The following is a 25,477-nucleotide window of genomic DNA, read 5'->3' as shown; positions in this document are numbered from 1 at the left end:
GTAGAACGTGTCTTTCTCTCCGATATGTTGAAGAACAGACTCGCGGCTTGTCTTGTCACCCAGGAGTCACTTGGCTTCTGACTCACGAAAGGAATGAAGTCGGGCCTGTAGTGCTCTTATAGTCTAGCTTAGCAAACAAGATAAGCAAAAATGTGTCATCCTCGAGGCCCTAGAGGATCTCCACACAAAAGGACGGGTCTCCCCCTTACTCGCAACACTTGTTCATCGAAACCCATGCGCGCTGCTGCAAACAGCTTCACTCACTCCTAGCACCGTACAAGGATACACACAGCTAGATGAACAGATGCAGTATACCGATTGCCATATGGGTGGCATCGTCACCTACGGAGAAGAGTATGACATGTCCTGGTATATACTAGGAAACCAGATATATGCAGTTCAAGAGGCTAAAGCACGGGGGACAGTAGACGGTCGCAGACAGAGGAAAGAAAGACAGTCGATCACGTAGCGTCGCTGAAGTGTTTCCCGGTGAAACTTCTTTCGGCGTGTTCTGTTAACTGTCTTTCCTTTCCACTAACACACGCCGTCTTATGATCAGCACATATATGTACGTATATGTGTACGAGTACACGCACAGATTTACGTGTATAGTGGTCGTTCAAATTGGGTAGATCGCAAGAGTCAGAAAGAGTTGTGTCCTTCCTCGGTATGCGATACCGCCGTATTTCTCAGCAGAACGCCGAACACTTTTGTAGGGAAGGAGGAGGAGAAAGATGAGCGACTTTACACATGAGATCTCTCCGAGGCCAAAGAGCCGTGTTTCTCATTCAAAACTTCTCCCAACGTTTCTGGCACAGCGGTATCGAGAGAGTTTTCTTTCTTTCTAAAGTTTAAGAGGAAAGAAGCTCGTGACAAGTTCCACAACCCGGCAGCCAAACACAGGATTCGAGTAGATCCAGACACGGCAGAAAGAATCTTAGGTTCGAGACCGAAAGTAGGGTCGGGTAGGTGTATCTTCACTTAAGATTATGGAAGACTACTAAAAGAAACAACGAAGACACATTTCGATAAGATATATTAAGAAGAAAGGAGAGGGCAGAAGGATGTTCAGCCCATAGAAACACTTGCTCTAATCTTCTCTTTTTCTTTTTCTTCCAAAAGAAGTTTCTCATACATTCTTCGCCAAAACTGATGTCTCTGCGAGTTGGGGGACTGGATACTTAGAGGATATAGCCCTGATCCTCCTGATTTTCCCTGAACCAATCGAAAAGCAAACGACAACGTCTTCTCACCAAGTCGATGCTTTCAACTGAGGGAGAGTCCAGAAAAAGTCAAGGAAGGGGGGAACACCTGGGAAAGGTGGACTTGTCAGCTACAGCACAGATAAATATGCCTATGTCCTCGTATACACACGGACGTCACCGGGAAAGGAACAAAACCTAGCTCTCGCGGGCGAACCTCGAGATGAAATGACTAACAAGAACAGACAGAAGAGAGTCTTGAGAAAGGGCTAAAGCTAGACAAAAAGAAAGGAAGAAAGAAACCACTTCATTGAGGCGAAAAGCATGACAGCATTCCGCAACCTCGAGAAAATGAGCACACTCAGACTACGCTTGCATTATCTTCTCAGGACAGAGATGATGTATAGCAAAATCAACTGCTTTTATTCCACTCCATATCCACGCATATAGTACATATGTGAGCAAACACGCGACGTTCTCGGTTTATGTACGTATACATCTATAAGACTTCAGGCACCTGTGCATATAGGCGTATGTATCTGTATCTAGGTCTATCTATCTATATATAGTTATGTATCTTTCGGTGGTTGTCATACCGTGGCTGAACGACCCCAGCGAAAGTGAACTGCATATTACTCCGGCCCTCCGCTACCGGAGGCCCGGAGGTTCTCTGTATACATGTAAGTATAGAAACATGCATGGTTATAGACTAGGGACACATTTGTAGATATGTAGACAAATGTAAATAGAAACCATGCTCAGTTAACTCAGCCAAATGATATCAGTGTCAGAATAGCTCCTTCAGACAGAACTTTAGACGCGCGCTGGAAGACTGTGAGAACGCTTTACTCTTCGTCAGATGAAGAGAACGAGAGAAAGGAATGTCCAGGATAGAAAGAGTTAAAAGCCAGCGAGAAGACACTCACTCGTTTCCCCCCAAGAAAGCTGAGGACATCCCGGGCTCCATGGAAATCATCATCCCCGCCCTGAAAACGAAACCATCAAAGGCAAGTCGGGTGCAGAAGCAGCAGGGAAGCTGTCTATAGCAACTCTCCGAAACAAAGACAAACGCTTCGTCACGTAAGCCTGTTGCATGCACAGGATCTTCTATCTACTCCTTCTGTTGAGAGCTGACTACGATATGTGTGTAGATGAGGAACGGAATCTTCGGAGACAGCGGCGTCTGCTTTTGTAAATCAGCAACACGTCCAAACTGCACAAAGAATATCTTCCCCCAAGTCGTCTCCGAGACGTTGTGCTCCTCGGGTTACATTTATCTTTTTTCTCAGACATATGGGAAGACAGAAGTACTAACCGTAGTATCAGGGCTGAAGAAAGAGTCAATCCCGGAGTAGTTTTCACTTGTACTGCCTCCTGAGACATGTGAGAATATAGGCAACACCTCGAAACGAGCTCCTCGGTGTCTATTATTCTTTTCCTTTCTTCTCCTCTTTCCTGGGGCCTGCATTTCAATCTTACTGAGAGAGTTCGAGTGAAAACGAGTGAAGTCTTTCTTCTACTTCTCGTCAATCTCCTCTCCGGATAATCTTCCCCTTCCTCGCGTATGCGATCAAATCGAGAACGTATCGCTTCTAGTGTCCGATTTCGATAGTCTTCATCGTAGGCCCATAGATCTCTATCGGCAGGGAAAGAAAGAGAGGCACGAAACAGACCACGCCTTTTCTTCAGAGGTGACGGTAGGAAACAAAACAAAGACAAAGAAGAGAGCTGAAAGACGATACTTTCTCTCTGCCTCGGTATACACCCTTCTTCCAGTACAGTTACAGTCTATGGGTACGCACACAGAAGGGCATGTAGGTATCTATGTACGTCACTCTACAGACTGCACTTTCTCTGGGCTGATATCGAAAAAAACGTGTCGACATATTTATATATAGACAGACACGCATGAACGATGTTTGGGCACATGCAGACACACAGTCTCCTGAATAAAGACGAAGAGAAAAAGAAACCGAAAAAGAAGAGAATAGCATGTAGAAGCCCTCAACGTGTCCTTAGCGCCGTTCTGAGAGTCATGCACTCTTTGCGAAAGAGAGCAGTTAAAGATGGGGGAGAGCGTGAAAGTGGTTCTCCAGATTCGGTTTTCTATCCGCATCTCTTCTGCCGTCTATCAATGGGAGCATGTGACTTTACATGCAATACTCACGCCTATCTGTATATGGCTGTATGTATATACATTTACATGATTTGGGGATAGAGACGACAGAAACCCCGGTACTCTGTATCCTTCTCTCCTTACTGAAATACCTATAGCAGACAACGTGGGAACGATCAAGATACACCTAGCCGCCCACTTGCGCTAAATGTAGATGAAGACGGATGCGTGTGCGTGCGTGGTGAGTGTTCGAGTTCGAGATGAATGACTTCTCTAAAGAAGAAACAAAGACCAGAAGTACTTACTATCTCTGGTCGACTATACACGAAGGTTGTCTATCATTAGGAATGGGCATATGTAACTGTCTTGAGAGAGAAAGAAAGCTTAAGAAGAAGGCCGTCTGCGATGTTATCTATGACGTTGAGAGCCAGCCTGCCGCTAGCGAAGAAACGAGGCCGACGAAAACCATCGGAGCATTTGAGCCCACTCTGTCCCGGCTCCTAATCATCCTCCCGGACCCTTTTCTTCTTCTTTTCTCTCTTGAAGTGAAGGAGGCTTACGCGATTTTCTGACTGAGAGCTAAGCGCCTTTCAGTTGTAAAAGGCTTTCTCGCAGTAGACATACGACTGCGAAATTCCTCATCTCGCCACTGAACCGAGAGAGAGACATCACAAAGACAAGGGAAAGAAAAGTCGATTTGTATCCTCTGCTTCTTTTTCTCTTCTTCGATGCTGAGTTCACCTCTGTGCCATCTCGCCAAGCGAAGCCAAAGAGCACGAGGTCGTCCACCACGAGAGACCCAGAACAAACATAGTTGCTAGTCTCACTCAGTCACAGTGTGAACGATATACACATACACAAAGAGAGAGGCATGCGTACACATACGCAAACACGTATATATATATAGATAGATACACGTGGACATAGAAATGTAGAGAGAATACAGACGTCTAAGCGTTTACATGAATATGTACATATACGGAAGAAAACACACGTGAAGGCACACCAGGAGACGTGTATATACCTGCACGATGACACCTGCTTGTGTGTCGATGAAATACTCTTGTATGGCCAGTATATCCAGCTATATCGAGAAAGGTCTGAGTTGGGAAAAGAACAAGCTGTCACAATAGAGAAGAAAATGGTTTGAAACAAGATATTGACGAAGAAGAAAAAGAATACGGGTTCGGTCTTACCAGCCTCTTAAGACTATCGGAGATTTTCTTCTTCTTCTCTCCAGTACAGTTGACCTGAAGAGAGGAGGGAGAACCAAGCGGCAAGAACGCAAGCAGCGAAACAAACGCATCAGTTGGAAGCTCAATGAGGAGAGTGACAAAAGAGAGAAAGTGACGAAAAGCGAGTCGGAAGAAGGAAGGAGAAAGGCTGCTGATTTTCTATGGTTAACAGGACCATTGGCAGATGCTTCCAGTCATTCTTAAGAGACAGAGAAGCCTTGAAAATGAACTACTGAAAGCAAAGAAGAAATGCAATGAAACCTTCTTCCCACAGCTTGCCAGCAGGAGAGATCAGATACGGGGTGTACGTATCTATGGAGAACGTCGGAGGTACTCTTACTACTGGAGTCTTGTTTCTTTCTGTTGATGCATAGAGTCTATGTGTACAAACCACAGACAATAGTCTAGGAAGATAGAGGTGAAGACACTCGAAAAAATACGCATTTGACGGCTGTATATACACTCGAAAGTGAAGAGAGGAATTTGGGTGCACCTTCATCTTTCTTCTTCTTACTTTGGCCTGTGCCTGTCTGACTTTCTCCGCATACTCAGGATTATTTCTCCATTTCAGTCGAATGCTTTCTGAGATAGCTCTCCTCGTTTCCAGAGAATGTGACCTCTGTCCAAATGATTGAATTTGCCAAGAACAAGACGAAAGCTTCTGGATGATAAAGACGAGAATGCTCTCGAGTCAACCGACCGCCTTGGTTACTAGGACATGCTTGTCACAGCAAACGGCTGAATGATATACGTATTATACAAGTTACAGGTCTAGACAGATGAGAAACTCCATACATCGAGAGCGCCACGTGCACAGAGAGAAAATGAGAGAAAGACAGAGACAGAGACAAACACGACATACTCACTAACGACAAGAAGTATCTCTACTTAAATACATCCACGAAAACGATTGAAAGCATATGCCATCAAAGATGGATGCATGCGCGAGAGAGAAAACGTCTCAGGGACATTCAGGCATATGGACTCCGGTCACTGGGACTGCTTGCTCAACACCTGTCTACCTCCTATGTGCACGAACGTACTCATATGTATACATGCATATATATGTATACATATACGCATATGAACTTAGAGTGGTGGAGGTATCGGCAGTAGTAATAGTAGTAGTACGGGTGTATACGATTGATACATATGCTCTGGAATGAGTTACAGAGTCGTAGTTGTTTGAGTATGTAGAACGTATCTGCAAAAGAGAGGAAGAGGGGAGATGCTGTAAAGAGCCTTCGGAGTTCTTTGTCACACTGTCTGCGGGTTCATTCTTCTTATCCCTTCACCGATACACTACCCCGTGCTTATAGAGCTTGTCCCCGATATAAAGGCTCAACGAGGAAAATGCCGCGGGTAAGGCTCTAGATTTAACAGAACGACAAGCGATTGTTCATCAGCTTTGTCTTCAGCTAGTTGAATAGTATGGGATTCTGCCCCTGCTAGAGAAAGGATAATATGTAACAACACTTACGTCCCTGCCAAGTTGTAAGAGTTTCAACCGAGCCTCAGGGTCACTCCACCTCTTCTTCAAGCGTTGTGAGAGCTTCTGTCTTGTTTCTTGAGATAATCCAGTCTACAGAATGAGAAGAAAGAAAAGTACGGATGTCGATCTAACTTCTCCACCGAAGTTCTCTCCTGTTCGGAGGAGAAAGAGGATGAGGCACCGAAGGAGAACCGAAAAACGAAAAGGCTTGGAAAAAGAAAGCGAACTGCCTATGACACTCGCTGTGACAAATTCATGTCCTTCTCTATCCCTGTCTCTCTTTTTCTAGATGTAGATATATAGACGTAAAAGCTTGTACGAGCAAATATATATGGTAACAGTGCCTAGATAAGCACGAGAAATATGAATCTTTGCAATAGCGAAAAACCCTAAAGTCTGTATACGTCTATATGAGTTCGCACCGGTCCAATTCGTCCGAGAGAATGAGCAGCCGCCATCAACTACTGACCGCGGCTCGGTCTATCTACAAGCTCAATTGCAAGGACGTGGCCGTAGGTCTTCGCCGGAGGTCTATATAGGCTTGACAGGTAGGCAGAGAGATCCCACACCCAAAACAGACCTCGGAAGGTGGCTGCGAAGGGGTAGGGGAAAAGGATTAGCACACTATCCGGTCTGCAAGTAACAGCTATGGGAGCCTAGGCGTCCCACCTGTACAGAGCGAAACTGCCGCTACGGTACCCACCCACCCTACTGCCTAAAGAAACACATATAGACAGAGCCTTACAGTGAGGTGTACTTACTTAGTCTTGCGTGAGTGTTGACACGTGAGCCTACGATTCACGTATGTACCTATCTATCTATCTATCTAGAACGAGAGGGGCGAGAGACGTATACGAGATTGACAATGCGGGTGTACAGCTGTTTCATTCATAGCTTGACTTTACAATAAGGAAGAGCGGCGAAAACGTGAAACCATCGCCTGGGAAGACAAGGGCCTTCAAAGAAAGAAGACCTGGTCCACCAATGGAAAGAGATCTTCTTTCTTGAACTTCCCTCTTCTGCCTTTTGTTCACTAAAACGACATTGCAACCTTACGCGAGTAACACGAGGACGAGGAGAAGGAGAGAATGACTGAGGTGGGACAGCTTGGTCTCCTTTCTCTTTCTGGCGCTGGGCTTTCAGTCTCTGCATTGCCTCTTTTGTCCTGAGAAAAACTCGAAGACAGATAGGAAGGAAGTAGGAGGAACGGGAGATAGAAAGAGGGGCGACAAACGACATGTGAGACCGTCAGATGACAGACTGTTTGTGTATCTTTATACCTTTAGGTAGATGTACGCACATATCTACCCCTCTGAAGGGATACATATAGACCTCCTTCGAGGGGTACGGGTGATCAAGGCTGAGATATAAAGCACACGATTTGGGAAAAAACGAAGCTCCTCTGTGATTAGGTATTCTCGTTGAACGAAGACGGTAGGTCGTACGCTTATGACTCGGACTGTGTTGTGGCAGCTAAGTGGGTAGTGACAACTAGCTCTCTAGCTGCCTGTAGCCATACGTGTTCACCTCTGAGAAATTTTGTCTTTGACTAGCTGACTCCAAGAGCGTCCTAGATTCCATGGGATTCTTCTCTTTTTCCTTGGCAGATCTTCTTCTTTCCTCGGAGCCTCTTCTACCTCCGTAAGATTGCCTTCCGGTTTTCTCAACGATTCACTAGAGCTGTCTAGTTGAATTTCTCTCTCTCTGCTCTCTCCGCTCTCTTCTTCGGACGCGCCTTGAATGGTAGCCAGTCCTCCCCGCTGTCCTAAGGAGTTTCCTTCTTTCTGTGGCTCTTCCTTCCCATCCACCCCCTCACTCTCTCCTGTCTCGAGCACTCCACCGCCTTCCTCTCTCCGGTCTTCTCCTTGTTCTCCCCCTTCTGCTTTTCCTGCTACCCTTGTACTCTTCGTCTCAGTGGATACGGAGTGGCGAGCTTTCTGCGTACGCATGGATGAAACACGGTGAGAAGCAAGAGCCGTCTCACCATCTTCACCTGCTGCTTCTCTCTCTCGTGCCCTGTCTTCTTTTTCTTTCTGCCCACCTTCACTGAGTCGTAACAGTCGCATTCTCTCATTTCCTTTTGGTGTGTCGTCTAGTCTTTTTTCTCCGTCTGTCTTCTCTGCCTCCTCTTCCTTCTTCTTCTGCCTTCTTCTACCGAAAAAGAATAGAGCGAGCGAAGTTGACAATCTCTCTCTACGAGAAAAACTTTCATCTCGAAGCCGGCTTGCATTCAGCGCATGGCTTAGAGAGAAGTGTCCGGTTTCCGGAAACAGGCCAGCTGGCTTTCTCTGACACCGACATCCCTTCTTCAGAAAACCTGTCAGAACAGAGACAGACTGCCTACGTATACTGGGCTGTTGTGAAGATACCTGAGATGAACAAGAGAGACTCGAAACCTTACCAAAGGTGTCCTGAAAAACCTTCGGTTGTGATGGAGATGAGGAGTTGAATCTGAAAAGGGGGGTAGAGATATATCTGGCAAGTAAAGAAGAAGACGAAGGAGCTGATTTATGTGCGCGAGAGGACAAAGGCTGCAGGATATTTCTATGTGAGAATACTAGAGATGAAGTTGACATGCTATCACGGTCCCCTCCTCCTTTTCCTTTGTTGAATAGGTCTATCAGAAATCCAGGCGTCCCTTTCTCCTGTGGAGTGACAGAGGCTCCCCTCCATGTCGTTTTCTCAGGAGGCAGAAAACGAAATGGGGTGTACGTACACCTGACGTCAGTATGATAAAGCCTTTCGTAGTAACCAGGCGAGCTCCACTTTAAGGAACGCCTTCGATCTGACGGCTCACACGAAGAACGACCGGAGGATGAATATGAAGAGCGATAAACGTAACAGTTCTTTCCAGGAAGATTGTAGCTTTCCTGCTTGTCTTTGAGATCGATACTAGAAACAACATGCACGGAAGATAACGATAAGAAACCGAGATTAGAAATAGCAGGGGGCGGAGAAGGAGAAAGAAGAGAACGATAGACAGGGAGGAAAGGCAAAGACAATGAACGGGAGGTGTAATGATGAGGAGTTGCCGAGAAGAAAGGGGGAGGAGAACTAGACGAAACACATAAGGAAGGAAACCTTTTCTGACGAGCAAATCCGAAAGAAGACGATGACAGATGTTTGGCTTCTATAATCGCCAGATGGGAGCAAGGGAAGAAGAAAGAGAACGATAATGGAGAGTAGGGGATTAGCAGGACAACAAGAGAGACAAGGCTATACATTAAAGCAGAAAAGATTCTCATTAAACCGTCGAGACTAAAGAAAAATAGACAGCTGAGACGAGAGAGAGCAAGGAGAGGAGATGTACAAGATGAAGAAGGGAAAGAAGAAAAGTCTGTCAACTGCCAGAGAGGCAGGTAGATGTAAAGAAGCTGAAGGCCAGGAAAAGGAGAAACATATGAAGACAAAGGAAATGATACATCGAGAACCTTAGAGAAGCGAGCAGAAGAAGGCCAAGAAAGGTAAGGGGACGAAGGAAAGGTTTCTAGGTACACAGAAAGAATGCTAGCCAATCTTCCAGTTGGGACTTTTTCGCGCTGGCACCAGTCATCACAGCACCCACTGCATCTCTTTGTCTCACTACAGTCTTTCATCTCTGCTTGTTGTTCAGCTTTCCTTGCTGGTTCTCTCTTCCTTCCATGCTGTCGCCCTAGCATGAGATCTACTGTTTTTACATTCCTCCCCTTGTCGGCTTGTCCTCGTCCTTTGTCTCGAGATGCTTTCCTTCTCTTCCGGCTCTTCTGGGTCCTGGCCGTTATTTCGTGAAAAGTTGAGGCGGAGATTCGCTACACCATCCGCTTCCTTCTCGATTCTACTCTCCTATTTGCCCGGATTCGCCCTCTTCGTGATGAAAGTAGAATGAATGACAGTCGCCTAGTTGCGTCGCACATGGAAAGGAGAAAAGTAAGGCCCCAGGACGCGGCTAACCATTTCACTCGGGTGTGCATACACCCCAAGTTTAGAGGCCTGAGAAATTCCTCGTCATCCTTGAAATAGGCGGAGCCATCAAACGAGCTACCGCAACAGAGTCTCCGGCGGGCGTACGACCAAAAGTACAGATGAGGCTTTCCTCTCTGTCATCCTTCATATAATGCACCGGAAAGCTCGAAAAGTGAAGATGTCTTAATTACGAGGAGAAGTAAAACCCTCCACGAAAGGTTCTCTACAGACTCGCATTTCTATTTCGGTCATCAATGAATTTTTTTCTCACTCACAAAGAAAACCGTCGCGGGCGTCTTGACATCGTGATTACCCATTGCCGGCTCTCTCTGTATGGCTACTGAGACGGGCTTGTCAACTTCGTGCCCGAGAAGAGCAGGGACGCTATACACATGGCGCCCGTTCCCCGTGTCGTAAGAGAGCTTGACGTGAAGCAAGCAGGGAAGCGTCTTTCCAAAGGGATTCTGGAAGAAAAGGCGGGAGACAGACAGGCCGCCAACAGGGGGGACGGAGACTGGAAGGAGAAAGAAAAGACGACCCCGGGGAGAAAGAGGGAGGGCACGAAGAAAGGCAAGAAGATGCGATGACGACCCTAACACCGGGAAGGAAAACAGAAAGGCGGTCGAAGCTAAAAGGAACGGCAAATGGGCAGAAACAACGTTTCTGTGAAGGTGTGAATGCTCGGAGAGTTGAGAAAAAGCAAGTGAATGCCAGCACTTCCTCAGCTCCTCTGCCACGCACAAAAAAGAGGAGGTCCTTTATTTAAAAAAAGCGATAAGAGGTGAAATGTGTGGTAATGAAGAACCTACTGGTACCTTGACTCGGACATTCTCATAGAAAAGAGGAGAATCTCGACCACCAGACAGAGTTTTACGAAGATTCAGTCGACCTTCTTCGGCTTCGGCTTCGTTTGTTTCCTCATGGAGACGGTCATGGTTACTGAAGGCGGAAAGGAGGGTCCGACGCGCTAGAAGCTAGTAAAGAAGGTAACGAGGACAGAGGGCGAAGGCGATCTTTGGACTAGACAAGAACTTCAGTGAAAACGCGTGATCTAAGACACACGAGGCGGTGATAGTGTCGGTCATTGTCACAATATACAAGTGCTTCCCTGGAAACAGCCCTTGTTTGCACTCCAAGAAGGGAAAGAACAGCCCGAGGCACAGGGAGACAGAAACGGGAGACAGCAGAGACACACCCCCCGGGGAAAGCCGATGGGAGACAGATTAGATGCGTCCTCGTACTCTTTTCGCGTGTGAGGTCTCGACCTGGAAGCGGCACGTTTTCTTGCATGCAGCATCTACCGCGCGCTGGTATTGGAGATAAAAGTTTTGCTTCGGTGGTCAGCTGTCCATCGACAACTGAGGTACGTAGATTCTTGCGAATCCCAACAAATACACCTGATATTTTACACTGTCGAGTTTGCTTATAAATGTTGGCCAGGCAGCTACTCAGAAAGGATTGCTGGAGTTTCGGCTTGCTGGGGGTTACTGTTGCCTTTGTGACGATGTAGCGTGGAGAAAATGACATCGTGGCTAAATTCAGTTTCCAGAGGGGCAGGCCCCGTATGAAGCTGAGCGTGGAAGACTGGTCGCCGTCCTTTCGTCGCTACAAAAAGACGTCTTCTAGACTGCCGGGCTTCCTCTATTTCCGAGACGGATCCCCAGGGGGTCGGCGGCTAAGGATGGAAAAAAAGTTGGTTCTGCAAGAATAAGAATCGACTACTCTGGTCGAAATGCCGTCGTTGTCCTCCTCTTACTTCCGTCAAGGTTCTGACGTACTTAGATGTATTTCCACCTTCTGCTTCCCGCACACGAATCCCCAACAGGTTCAGACTTCCTCAGAGGTTTGAACGAGACTGACTACGGTACATAGTAGATGGAAGCTGTTGCTGGCGCGCAATGCGTAGATCGAAGCGAAAATCACGCAGTACTACACCCTTCGCGAGTACAAATTTTCCGAAACAACTCGCTGTTACGGTCGTCTCCCTTGTACTTCAGAATCGTTCTGTGAGACTTCTGGTACGGTTACCACCATACGGGCGATTCTTTCATCTCTCTCCGGAGATCCTTCCTGGACACCTCTAGTAGGCGAATAACTGGCTATGTAGGTAAACGCGGACGGGTACGCACATGCGTGTGTACGAAGGACTAAATTACTTGCTTTGAAACGCCCATCTGGAGAGGAGGGAGATACCCCGCAGCAGCACCCGAGCGATACGAAGCTGGGGGTATGCAGTCTCACTAACCTAGCCATACGTAGGTGGAGAGTGTACTGAACTAAAGTGTTTTTTGAGGTTCTACCCTGCGGAAAAGAATACTGGAGGACTAGCAAGTCCGGTGCAAAAAGAGGGGAGCTCTCTTTTCCCGGATCCTCCTCGCGGCTTTCCGTGATAACCTGGTATCCGGAGAACGGTAAGAGTGTCTTTGCAACATCTCGTCATCGCCTCCCCTCTTCTTTTCCTGATGCCACCGACGTGCGGCAGAGAGAGTAGTCGGTTTTCGTCCTCTGTGGGAGTTCTGTCATGGCAGAAAGAATCATCACGCTTGGTATGGACACTTAATGCAGACAACAGAACGGCCATGAGTCACAGGCTCTATCTATCTATGCTACCCAAACGGTGTTCGGTGGTCAATCTATGATCTTAGCTATGGGTTGTATATCTATTCTAGGTGGATCGGTTTGGGCACATCGTATCACAGGCAGTTGCGGTGCGGGTTCTCTGCGTGGCTGCAGGGTGTACTGGGTACGCTTCCGAAGCACTCAGGTTTTCTCAAGACAAGAGACAAAGACAACCAAGTTCGCCTGTCTCAAAGCACTTCTCAAACCACTCAGCAGAACACGGCTGCCGCAAGGCGAAGACCACCCGAGGCATTGCCTACGTGCCAAGAACCAGAGTACGAGTCATTACGGAGAGAAGAAAAATGCCCGTTTGTGTTCTACCCCCTGTAGTCTGCCTGAAGCCAGAGAGAGTAGCCATGAACTCGCGTAGCCCGGGGTATTGTGAAAGCCCCTCGGGAAAAGGATGAGTCTTCTTCAGAATACACGCTGCGTCAAGGCTCCCACCTGTTCTGTGAATGTTAACTGAGTTGGCAACACACTCCGACATGCCCCAAAAATTGTATTTTCACATGTACGAATCCACTTCTCTAGCGTAGTCCCTTTTCTATCTTTTTCAGATGAGACTTCACCCTGGCAGGCTGCAGTGCTTGATAGAATGTAATTCTCTCACTTTGGGCATTTCTGCTGTAGTTTCACAACGTCGCACGGATCAACTCGTGCTCTACCGCTGACGCCTCACGCATGTACAGAAGGCCTGAAAGTTCACCGAGGCGTTCTGGACTTCCATTGTGCTTCTACGCCGGTATGCGATGTGGAGAGAAAGACTTCTTCTGGTGCGCTGACTAGTGTATTTGCCCTTCATAAACTTAAGGTCAGTCAAGTTCTTTGCCGCACTGCTTGTGCCGGTGAGTTCTTGACGTTCGACTGTGGTTCGCATGCGGTCGGCATGGAAAGATTACACGAACTGGCCTTAGTGATGTGACGCCGCACGAGAAGGGACACTAGGATGCACACGCGTAGCAGGTCCATTGTGTGCTGTCCGGAGCGATAGGATTACCCCATCATCAGATTGCTGGATGGACTCATTTCTCCCGGGCGCACAGATAACGTAGTTACAGTGTCTATGGTTATGCTGTACCGCTCTCTTAGTCCATTCAGCTTCAGTAGCTCCCTTTCATTTCCTTTTGGTTCACTACGCGCTAGGGAGGGTGCTTAGTCAAATATCAACATGATGCGAAACGCCTACTTTATGCTGGGATCCACGTGAAAACGCAGTTCAGGGCTACGGTAATGGGCTCTGTCCGGGCGGAACTTGTCAGCTGAGCCGCTAATGAATTCCAAAAGGACACGACATCTCACGGACAGTCACCCGGTCCCTCACTTCTCAACAGCATAATACTCATGCAATCTCTACTGTGTCCCATGAATCCTTAGTCTGCAATAGGCACAACTCCGGCAGAAGTGCGCAGCGTCATCACAATGGCGTGGAGCCTGGACCCGCCCTAGCAGACATGAGGAATGAGCGACTAAGTCTCTAGGAAAACAAGAACACGTCTCGCGCGCCGTCCAGAGTATTCAGAGTTTCTAAAGGCCTCCCCCGGAAGCGATCCTTGGCACCCCTTTGAAAGCCATATAGCAGTTTAAATGTAGTCGGCCCTTACCATTGAGAATAAAGTAACTGAAAAAAAGTCCCATCCACATCGCGACGTTTTCTACCACGGGCTACTCTGGGGGCCACTGCCCGTCCTCATGGCCCCGCTGCCCGCCTACCGCCCTGCTCCACTCGTCTGCGGCGTCTCCACCCGAAGGGGGTGCTGGGGCCACTAGGGAAACCAGCTTGGCCGGGCTGTCGATCTAAGACTTTTTCCCTTTTTCCCGGCCTTTTGCTTTTTCAGTCGCCGGTCCCGGCAATTCCATGGATCTCCTTGAAGAATAGAACCTTGGGCCGTCATCCTCCGTGTGGCTGAGACCCATGCTGGGCCCTGTCCGGGTGCTTTTTGAATCTTACCTTAGGTTGAAACCGTTCACTCTCTTACATATTCCTTCTTTTCTGCCTTGGGCTCTAGTGCTGGCATGAAGGCTGAGCTCCACTAGGGATTTCTGAAGAATAAGCGCATGGTTGGGATGCTGAAATGTCCGAAGGCCGTTTGAATGCTTCTCACGGCGCCGTGCAGAATGTTTGCCAGTTCAGTGAGACTGGGGAGGTGATCTGCCGGACATACTGAATCGTCTTTCCCGGTGGTTCATCATTTCATGACCTGGTGGGGAAATCCAGGAGCTCACGAGGTTGTCTGCTGAAACATTTTGGTTTGACCGGCAGCAAAATGGCAGATCTTTGTCTTGATGACCTTATCGATGAGACGATTCGTGATCTGGAAGATGTTCCTTGTCCCTCCAGGTGCATCTCGAAAGAGGGTGTACTGCAGGATTGGACGCATGCTGAGGAGAGCACTTCAACGGACGCTGCAGACAACCAAGAGTCCGCCCTACGTGTATCCGCCGATAAAGCATTCCTTAGAAGGGATGTGAGTCCGACAGGGGGGACGCACGGTCATTTGGAAGTAGAGAGTCCCCAGAAAGCCCAGCATGACTCACCTCGTAGAAAAAAAGGAGAATTTGACAATGGCAGGGCTTTGGTTTTCACGTCTGAAACAGCGGCGTCCGTTGATGCTCTTGCAAGTGAGCATTGGTTGGGAGAGCAAACAGGCGCAACCTCTCTCTGTTCTCTCTCATCGTCGTCTTCTGTATTTTCAAGCACATCAGCTTGTGCCGCATCCGTCGATAGTGGCGATCTTGGGACAAAAACAGGACGTCTTGTCCGCATAGTGGGTGAGTCAGGCGTACGCGCACCTGAGGTTTCGGATTACTACGCCAGGAGTTCACGAACGGGGGTTGCCTCCCAAGGGACCTTTGAGCAAGCTGCTCGAGTGGGGACGAAGGCAAGCGTCGACGGGAACGCGAGTTCAGAAGTAAGACGAGAGGGGGTAGTCAGTCACTTCTCAGCCGGCCCAGAACTGCAGACAGAGTCCCCTTCTCCAGCACTACCGCCACATCCCCAGGTTTCTTCATCTCGTGGATGCGTATCGTTTCCTCAAAACCTGGCGTGTAAAGCGGATCCCATCAGCGTGTGTTTACGTGAACTGGAATCAAATATCAGGGATTCGTCGGAAAATTCTACGCTCGGACACCACTCAGAAGGTTCTGTGTGCGACCATCCACGCGCAGAACTTCAGAGACACGGACACACCCGCGCTAGTGTCGACGAGGTTGAGTGCGATATTGCTGAAAATGAAAAAGCAAGCCTATCTGAACTTCTGCAGTCGGCGCTCGGTTTATTGAGCGGAGACGACGTCACTGACGAGAAAAGAGACGGACAGGAAAAAGTCAACCAAAGAGAAAATGGTTTAGCCAGTTGGCTGCCTTCTTTTTTCCGAGGCACAGGAACGAAAAAGGCTGAAACAGGGCGACAGGAAACGTGTGTCGAAGATGACGTTGACTTCTTTCAGTTGTTAAAGGAGATGAGCGAAGAAGCTGGAGGAGAGGATCTCCTATTGCTTGCTGTTGGGGAACCGCTGAAGCACCTTCTCTCGGAGTATGAGCCGTGGCTCGAAAAGGAAAAAGAGAAGCTACCACAGAAGGACAGACAGCGGTACGAACAGCAGATCCATCTTTACAGACGGATTGTCAGTCTTTGTGAAAAAGACGACGAAGTGACAGCCATCAACGGTCATAAGGATCTCGTCAAGGAGGAAAGCCATCACCACTGTAGAGAAAGTGGCAATCACGACCCAAAGAAGAACAGAGTGACCGACAAGGTACTGTCTAGAGAAGCAGATAAAGAACTTACTCCACAGACACGCGAAGTAGAGCCGATTACACCCGGTGCGCCCTTGTCTTCCTTTACCGCTTCTTCGACCTGCTCCTCATCTCGTCCGCCGTCTGCAGCTGTTTTTCCTCCACCTCCCGCTATCAGCTCTTGTCAGGAACCTTGTCCACCTTCTTCTTCTCTTACGTCATCCGGCCCTCCCTCTTCTCCAGATCATACTCAACAGTTGCCTCTTCCTACTTCAAAGTCAGAACCTTTGAACCCTCTAGCCATTGTAAAGAAACTGTCTCGACTACAAGAATTCCTAGACGAGTTGAACTCTCTTGGAGAACCTCCTGAGGAAGTCATGGAAAAACTCTTTCCGGAAGAGCGGGATTCCTCTCCTGTGACTACAGGTGTGCACCCGCAGACCTCTCCTTCTCCAACTCTTTCTTGTGAGAAGCATCACGGCAGCACACGCAGTCTACCGTCGAAACTGCGCGAAAGCCGGCCCGCAGAAACACCTGCTTTGTCTCAAGCACCTTCTATTCAAACGAGAAAACACTCCAAGGTTGCTACTAGCAATGACTCTTCTTCTCGAAGTACACTCTCAGCCGACAATGTAACTGCCACAGCCTCACTATCTGGAGTCACGCCTGCGACTTCAGCTAAGGTGTGCTATGGCCCTGAGAGACCGCCTGCAAAGAGTGAAAGTAGAGAACAGGAAGAAGAAGAAGAAAGAGTCATAGAAGACTTTCTTACCTTCGTAGAAGCATTAGAGAAAGTTGAAAAGGAAGGAGGTAAAGAGTTAGAGAGCCTTCTAACAGATCCCCATGCTGTGGAAAAGATGGTGAGAGGAGATACAACGGCCACACCTGACGTGCTCCTTCGGCTCCTGGACCAGTTTCAGTTTGACCCGTTTCAAGAGTCAGGAATGGCGGTTCGCTCGAAAAAGGAGACCTCGACGCACCCTAGGAGAGATAGTAAAGTACAGGAAGAGAACAAGTCGGTTCTTTCGGAAAAAACCCATGAGAATGAAGCTGACCATGGCGACAGTTGCCGACAGCAGTAGTCCACTTTTTTCGTCTGAACTTGTCCTCCTTGTTTTGACTGCAGCATCCTTTCGCTTCATCGATGTGACTCGTGTTTATACTCCTGTTCAGTCTGCGCAGTCTGGTGCTTCTGTTCGCGAGAGATTTATTTTTCAGCTAAGAGATTCCGGCGACCATAGATACAGCGGTCGCTGTGCGGTTGAGCCCTGCAGCTGCCCCCTGGTTTGTTTGGCGTATACTCCTACAGGCATTTTCTGTACTTTTTTTTTACGTATATAACTAAATACATAGCACTTCTCGTTTAAGATAATATAACGAGTCTCCGAACTGTTCTCGACAGGCAGCTAAAATACGTTTCAATTCTGCCTCTTTGCTGCATTGTGTTTCGATGCTGCCGGCTCGAACTAGTTCCGGGTGCATTCTCAAGACCGACAAAAGTGAAGGCGCTGGACCAGACTCGGTCCCTGCTGCTGTCTTCTCTTTCAGTAACCTGTGCCACCACATATCAATCATTAGCAAGAACTTATCAGCTGAGCAGGGCATGTTGACTGTTATAGCGAAGGCAGTTGACTAATGACTTTTTAGAGTACACATACAGGGGGTGAATCATTGGCACATACTAAGCTTTCTGGAGGGAGATAGACAGTCTCGGGTGGATGCAGTATGTAGAGGATTATGAAGCTACAACATGTTTAGGACTCTTTTTCCCTTTATCTCCCTCTGGTTTCTTGAAGATGGCTGGTTCGCAGCATACTTCCCCTTTGAACAGCGGGATGACTCCTACGTCGCTCTTTCACGCAAACTTCGAGAACACGCGTTTGCCGTTCAAGCAGCGTGCTACCTCCGGCTTGATTAAGAGAAGTTTGTTCTCAGCCATCAGGGGAAGCAACAGAAATCCAGCGCTAGACGCACCACGAGTCTGATGTCTCCGATTTACGCAATCAGACAACTAAGGCAAGAGAGAAAGACCAACAGACACTCTTTCAGCTTTCCATTCGTGTGCGTGTGGAGGTAGGAACGAAAGAACTGCAAGAAAATCATCAAGAACGGTCTACTCGAACAGGACTGACACTGTGCAGCAGCAGCCGCGTCATTCTAACTCGAGAGACGACGCTTTTTGTGTGTAAAGGCTGAAATATGCAGCAGGATCTCTGTCACTTCAAGAAGCATGGCTATACAAAAAAAAGGTAAGTCGTGCTGCGGCTATGTAGCCTCTGCTCGTCTCTAACAAGTCCATGTACTTGCTCTTGATTCATTCCTAGTGAAAACGACCTTGTTTTGGGTTCTTAGTAGACAAGTGCCGGCGCCTACTCATCACGCTTTGCAGCAAAAAAAGTTCTCCCCTGTGGTTCGCGTATTCATAAGAACATGACACTACGAAGACAACTCAATCTATGTAGGACAAGGTCCGCGAAAAAGTCACGAGGATAAAGAAGTAGCACTGCTCCGATTTGTGCTTCGACTATCTCACGCAGTCTCCCAACAAGCTACACACATCCGTTCTCCCCTTCCAAGTTTTCAGATGCACTCTCGTTCCAACCTCGGTAACAAAGAGGCAAATCTCCCCCTCTAGTGTCTCCCCTTTCTTCCCGACATTCGGTGGTGGTGCGGAGCAGGATCTCTTTAAGGCCCGCTGTCCGCTTGAAGAGGTCGTCGTACACACAAACGAAAACGCGATAACGGGTGGTATCTTGCCCGCGCCTCCGGTTGTGTATGCGAATGAGGTGTCCGCGACGCCTCACCACCTCGTCTCTCTCCCGTCTCATCCAAAAGAAGCCCGAGTTCCTTGTGGGCAACGAACAACCCTGAACTGCAGCATTCACAGACGGTGCCGCCAGGCGAGCTACCAGAAAGGATAACGCAACTGGAAAGCATTCCGACAAACAGAATGACCGACGTTACACTTCCTTTTCAAATCGATGAACGCTCACCCTCCAGTACCCCAGAAAACACTCGGGAGATAAAACAATCCGGTGAGACAGGGAAAATTCATCAACCCCTCCTTCTACGGCTCTACGAGACTCAGAACCTCAAAATCAATGTGTTCTTGATCAAGCACAGCTTTGTTGGCTTGGGCAGCCCATTCCGCAGTATCTCGAACCATGTCACGAGGTATGGCCCGTTCTTCCATGGTACCGCTTGGGTCGATCTGGACTTCTAACCTCATATACGCGTCTACTAAATTTTCAATTTTCCGTGTGAGTTCTAGAATCTGATCTCTTTCAGCTTTGACTACGACAGGATTCTCTCTACTTTCGCAGATTCGTGTAACAGCTTCGCCTAATTGGTGGTCGACAACCATGAGCTGCAGGTAGATAGAGAATGAGTCGCCTGTGCGTGCGATAAGCTGAAGGTCCGCTAGAGGTCGCTGCTCGGTTGTTCCTTCCAGACCGATAGCCTTAGAAAGTAGACGAATTTCTTCTGCTATATTAGCCATCCACTGCTCACTTGTCTCTGGCTGCGCTCCTAAGAATTGTTTCGTGTCCTCTCTTCCTTGAGCGGATTGTATCTCGTCCAAGGCTCTCCGTATATCGCCGATCCATTTTGCTCTCGAAAAAGCAGTGTCTCCAGCAAGGGAGGGCCCAAAGCCTGTCTTGCTGGATTCCGCTTTTGTCTTTTCTGCTACTTCGCCCGTACTCAGGTCATTCAGCTTGTCCTGGTGAGCAGGCAGAAGTTTAGTTTGACGACCTTCATCCTGTCTTCCTCTCCCCTCCTGCAAAGAAGGCAACACCACACCTTCTCCAATAGGCCTTTCGTCTTTTTCTTGTTTTGCTGGTGTTTGTAGCACCTTTTTTTCAAGAGCAATGCGTTCCGGAAGCCGTTGTTGATCTTTCTCTTCTGCGCGAGCGACAGTTTCCGCTACGGTAGCGGACTGAACTGTTGCCCCCGGGAGCGTTGCAAGGCCTGCTGGCAAATCTTGCTTTGCAGTGTCCTTCGTCTTCTCAGCCGCAACCTCACGACGTATGGCTACGCTTTTCATGACTGGCGGTGGTACCTCCCAATTTCCTTTCTTCACAAATGCGATATCAACCTCGTCTAGCGCTCTCTCCCCCGGAGGAGTAACAATGATACGGGGAAAAGTGGCGCTCGTCCTCAGTTTACCGAACAGAGGGTCCTGTGGATTTCTAGCCGCGAGAGAGATATCCCTCCCGGGAGGGTAAAGACCTGATGTCTCCGGGTGAGTGGAAGGTACACCAAAAGGTGTTGCATCTGAAGGTTCTGTTGCTCGTCTTCGGGTCGTCCTGCGCGTGGGGGCACTCCTGGCCTCTCTCCCTTCTCTTCGTGCTTCCAAATTAGGAGCTTCTGTAGCTCGACCGAGTGATGTCAGGTCGGGCAGGCCACCTACAGGAGGTGTCTGGGTCGTACGATCCTTCGAAAGGGGACGCGCAGGGGTGGATTCTGTGAGAGATACATCGGTCGTCTTCTCTTGCATGCTTGATGGATCCGAGAGGGTCTTTTGCTCGTCCTTCTCTGGTGAAGTGACCGAGAAAAGCGATTGCCTACGCGAAGCTAAAATCAAGCCTAAAGAGGCTACTAGCAGTGCCCCTCCTACCGCAGAAATCCCGCGCCTCCGCGTACGGGGTTCTCTTCTACACCTTGTTCTGCAGGAGGGGCCAGGGGTGTGTACCGCATTCTCCTCTCCTTTCTCTCCTTCCAGACGAGCTCCCAAGCGGTAGTAGTCTTCGTGCAACAACAAACTCGCCTTATTTTCCTTCCCGTTCCGTCCCTCTCCCTGGTGCCATAGCCACCTTTTTTCCTTGTCGCCTTCCTTCTGACGTGAAAAGCGCGAAAGCGAAATCGCTTGCCCTGATTCATCTTCTTCACTATCGCCTTCGAGCGACCCGACGGTACGAGTGGAAAAACTCTCGGACTGACCCGTGACAGAAGGGCTCAGGTCGACGGCAGCGGTGGGACGTAGATGAAGAACGCGGAAATGCCGCCGAGTCTGAAAAGAGCCTCTCATGTTCAGGCCCCGCCCTCTGTCCGAATTCCCCTTCTCAACAGCTTCAACAATCTCATCACCATTGACCTTGGAAGAAAGACCATGGGTTACCTTAGAGTTCACTGTCCTGCTGCCATTGTTGCTTCCAAGTCTCTGTCCTCTGTCTTGACCATTCTCTGTCTCTGTCGATAGAAGTTCCACTATGGACTCTCCTACTGGTTCCTCGGTATTAACTTGTCCCATGTGCATGTCATCCGGGGCCCGCGAGACGAGAATTCGACTGAACGACGAGTCCACCATTGTGAGATTTTCCTTTCTTCCTTTGATGCCTATTCTTTTGTCCTCCCAGAAAAAAAGAGGCTCTACCAGTTACGCGGACCACAAGGAACGATCTTGTCTCTCGTTCCACACTACGGTTTCTGTGGTGACCGTTCTGTCTCTTCGCGTCCTTCTCCCTCAAGGTATCGAATACAACCTGCTTGTTCTCCACACCAGAGAAAGCTCATTAATACCCTGTCCCTTGGATCATAACCATATCTTTTTCGTTATGAATAGTAGAGCAGCTACCTGCAGAATGCCTGATGCTTTGATCCGAACGCGACCTCTATCCGGGTCGCCTCTGATATTCCCTCTGAACTATCACCTTCCTCCGGTAAAAAGGAGACAAGGCCGACAGCCGAAAGAGAAATAATCGAAAAGCAAAAGTGTGTTACTCTTTCCTGAGGAAGAAACGGGAGGGGGACGGACAGTGTCGGCTGCCGAGGTATCGGAAGTTTGGTCATGAACGCCCCCTGAGTTTTTTGACGAAAAGGCTCACCGTTGGGTTGTCTCGTTTGTTCTTTTCTCACACGGAAAGTGAAGACCATAAGGCAAAAGAAATGGAATTGAAATTGGGCGTGGATAACGACTCAATGATGTCGTAAGAGTCCACTGAGAATTTCGTGACACAAATTCACCTGGTTCCCTTGAAAGGCCATCCGCTGCTTCTTTAGTTCGTGCATACTGTCCCTCGTCAGTGTGCCGGTTGGAGGTTGAAACAAACTTCTGAAAATTTGTTTCGACTAAATTTTCGGACAATACAGGCGCCCTCCGCCGAAGGAGCGACAATCGACCCTCCTAGCACAGGCACATTGGTGCATGATGATGCAGAAAACGGGGATTCGCTACAATTGGAGTGACTTGTAGAGAGATTTGGAAAAAGGGAAGACGAGAAGGGGGTTGGAGGACAAATGAAAGTCGTCCTCAGTTGTCGCTTTTCACATTCGCGGATAAAAAAAAGGCTCCGGCAGCACCTGCAGTCGGGAAGCCGGAGAAGAAAGAGAAGAGGCTTGATGTGACGAATGCGAAAGAAGAGGACATGAAGGACCATGTAGAGGAAAAAAGAGAAATGCGCCAACAAAACCGCTGTCACTCCCAGAATGCCGCAGCACCCGCGTTGTTTCGCCCGTCGGACGAATTCTCGACCCAACCGAGGACAACGCGGGCGTTCCTGCAGAAGGCGTGGGTGTGAGTTTGACTTTGAAGACGAAATCGTTCCGAGAGGTCATATCGGCGCCTCCGTGTCCAGATCGTCTCTCTCCACTGGCTAGTCATCTGGCAGAATCGACTCCTGCGAAGCACAGAACGTCCCGTCGTGAGACTGGCCTCGAGTTGGGTCCGACGGGGCCCATTCCCGGCACCGGGGTACGGTCACGTACGCTGGGATATGAAGACAAAGAAAGTGTTACTCTCGCTAGCCGTGCCTCTCATCAGCTGAATGGCTTGCGAAAATAATTTATTCAGAGAGACAGGCAAACAAGGTGCCGAGTAAATTTTGCATGCACCGCCGTACTGCCCAGGACCGATACTCTACCCTGGCACCCTCCGGGAAGACGGACCGCACACGGAAGAAGGGGCGAGTGCTGGCTGGGGTTTGGGAAGAGCCAGCCATCGGTCGCCGGGAGTCTCCAGCAATGTGCCAGCGGCCGAGAGAAGAGGACCTGGAACATACTACTTCCCGTCCACCACGCCGTATCTCCGTCAACTAGGTATTCTTATCCGTGTGAAGGGTAGCCAGAGACATTTAAAGTCGAAAGAGTTCGGGATCGGCCGCCGTGAGCGGCTTGGTGACATGCCTGCTTCCCTGGGGAGCACACCTGTAGCCTCTGCCCTGTCCGGCCGCTTCCCAGCCAATGTTTTAGATTGGTGACAGGCAGGCCTTCAAGAAATGCACCTATGTTGCCCGAGGAAAGTGGATCACCCTGCTGAGCGAAAAACCTATCATCCACAACGGACTGCCGGCCACCTCGGCGAGCACCGACTAAGACGACCACGTGGTAACATAGATGCCCGATTCGGGGAGTCTGACGCCTGACGGCGTTCCCAACAGGCCTGCTAGTGCTCCACAAATTGCCCGCTCAATTTTATTGCTGTTGACAGCGCTCTTCAGAGACAAGGACGGGCCTGTTCACAACAGCGAGTGCTACTGCAACAGAGCGGGTGGAGCCCTACGCCCCCTCCCAACAACCGATGTAGGATCCGCAGGAAAGAATCACAGGCGAGTCGTAGTGCTTCCACTTCTTCTGTCCTGAACACTGTAAGTCACGAAGACACAACAACTCTTCGTTGTTCCTTGTCGCCTAGCGCCATCTCGTTCTCGTCGCTGCGTTTCGCTATCCAAGAATGAGGCACTGACTCAGTTGCCGACGTCTTTGACGGCGTCGCGTTCGTTCTTGAGACTCTACATGCTACAGAGCTCTTGAATCTACGCCGGGTTCAGTCGCAACCGCCGAATCATTCTGTCTCCCCCCAATCAGGCACACACGATCGTGTTGACCGGGCACACAGTCTCGTCCTCACTAACCGCGCATACGCTACTCATATGCACGCGGTAGTGAGAAACTCCCATGGGCATCGTATAAGCATTACACCAATGTTTCACAATCCGCAGTGCGACAGCTGGTCGGGGAGACAGCGGACGCGAATACCTAATTTTGCTCAACCGATGAAGCTGCTCGCGCCCGATGGTCCAGAATTAAAAAGCCGCGTCTTCCCTATTGCGCAGGTGTGGCAGGGCGTCACCTTCCTTACCGCTTATCAGCTTCAGTGGTTGTGCCTTCAGGAATCGTCAGAAGCAATGCTGCCCACAACCGGTTCGCTTACCTTACTGCCACCACTACTCGACACCTGCTCAACCACTACGACTGCTGCTGCTTAGTTCTGTCGAAAACTTCTGAGCCCTGACGCTTGTTAGCGCCCTAACGCGGGAGGCACCCACGCAGAGGTGAAAATCACGCACACAAGACGAAGAGTCCCAAGTACACACAAAGACGAACACGTCCGAGGGCGCTCAGGGTCGCAGTCGTTCTCTCGCTCTTTCCTTTACGCAGCGTTCTGGCGTGGCACGACGGGTAAGGTGGCGCACTTATCTTTATTCTTTCTACGAAGTGAGAATGAACGACGCCGTGCCAGGCCCCTGCCTCTGTCCTCTTCCTGGAGATCCTTTTGGTAGCCTTCTCAGGACAGAAAACCCCGTGCACCACTTTCTTGTAACTGCTTTCCGTCCCCTTTGCTCATCGCCCAGCCGGAGAGCCGGGGGGCAGAAAGAGAAGGGTTCTTTCTGAAAGCGCAGCAGTGGGTTGTTGATCTCGGTTCTCGTCCTCCTTCCTGTCCCTTCTCCTTTCTTTGCTACGGGCGCCTTCCTGGGATTTGAGAAGCAGAGCAAAGCCTTCTCGTCTCCTTCGCAGAAACTACACGTTAGACTTCGGCATCTTCAACAGTGAACCCAACTGCTCTCCAGTACGAGTGGTCACTCGGGCGTCCCGTTATCACAAGAAATTTCTTCCCGGATTCTCGCTTACGAATCTTCCTCATGACAGTGAGATGATTCGCCGGCCTCGGTTGCATTGCTCTCATTCGCGACGTTAGCAGCCGGCAGCAGCGGAGAACTTGTTTTGCCGAGTGGGGTACTAGGACTCGGAGATAGTATACGGTTAGTACATCCTCCTCGATGTTCCTCTCTCATGTCGGGACGAAAGCTGAGAATAGAAACTGATCTAACTCATGTTGTGAACACCTTGGCCAGCAGTGCTGCCTACTGTGGCGAGTTTGGGCAATCCATCTTACCTACGCTCTCCTTGTCCTTTCTCTGAA

General features: G+C 49.2%; 3 protein-coding genes across 3 annotated transcripts; all 3 read right to left on the bottom strand.

The window, feature by feature from the left end:
* Positions 1-869: 869 nt before the first annotated feature.
* CSUI_002025 (bt1 transmembrane domain-containing protein) lies at positions 870-11,124 on the bottom strand. The gene is made up of 9 exons (XM_068062227.1): positions 7,573-11,124; positions 7,102-7,210; positions 6,034-6,135; positions 5,068-5,172; positions 4,515-4,568; positions 3,879-3,967; positions 2,682-2,838; positions 2,129-2,188; positions 870-1,215 (listed from the first exon to the last, which is right to left on the bottom strand). Exons 1-9 carry the CDS (start codon positions 9,702-9,704, stop codon positions 1,069-1,071), a joined length of 2,955 nt encoding a protein of 984 aa, XP_067925808.1. The 5' UTR covers positions 9,705-11,124; the 3' UTR covers positions 870-1,068.
* Positions 11,125-15,970: 4,846 nt separating this feature from the next.
* CSUI_002024 (uncharacterized protein) lies at positions 15,971-17,874 on the bottom strand. The gene is made up of 2 exons (XM_068062226.1): positions 16,394-17,874; positions 15,971-16,172 (listed from the first exon to the last, which is right to left on the bottom strand). The coding sequence occupies exon 1, from the start codon at positions 17,481-17,483 to the stop codon at positions 17,280-17,282; it is 204 nt and encodes a 67-aa protein (XP_067925807.1). The 5' UTR covers positions 17,484-17,874; the 3' UTR covers positions 15,971-16,172; positions 16,394-17,279.
* Positions 17,875-18,743: 869 nt separating this feature from the next.
* On the bottom strand, positions 18,744-25,362 carry CSUI_002023 (uncharacterized protein). The gene has a single exon (XM_068062225.1). It carries the CDS (start codon positions 21,644-21,646, stop codon positions 19,409-19,411), a length of 2,238 nt encoding a protein of 745 aa, XP_067925806.1. The 5' UTR covers positions 21,647-25,362; the 3' UTR covers positions 18,744-19,408.
* Between the last annotated feature and the right edge of the window lie 115 nt (positions 25,363-25,477).

The sequence above is a fragment of the Cystoisospora suis genome, assembly GCF_002600585.1.
Source record: "Cystoisospora suis strain Wien I chromosome Unknown contig_843, whole genome shotgun sequence".
Lineage (NCBI taxonomy): Eukaryota > Apicomplexa > Conoidasida > Eucoccidiorida > Sarcocystidae > Cystoisospora > Cystoisospora suis.
The sequence above is the reverse complement of the archived record's forward strand: the minus strand, read 5'-3'. Positions and strand labels throughout refer to the sequence as shown.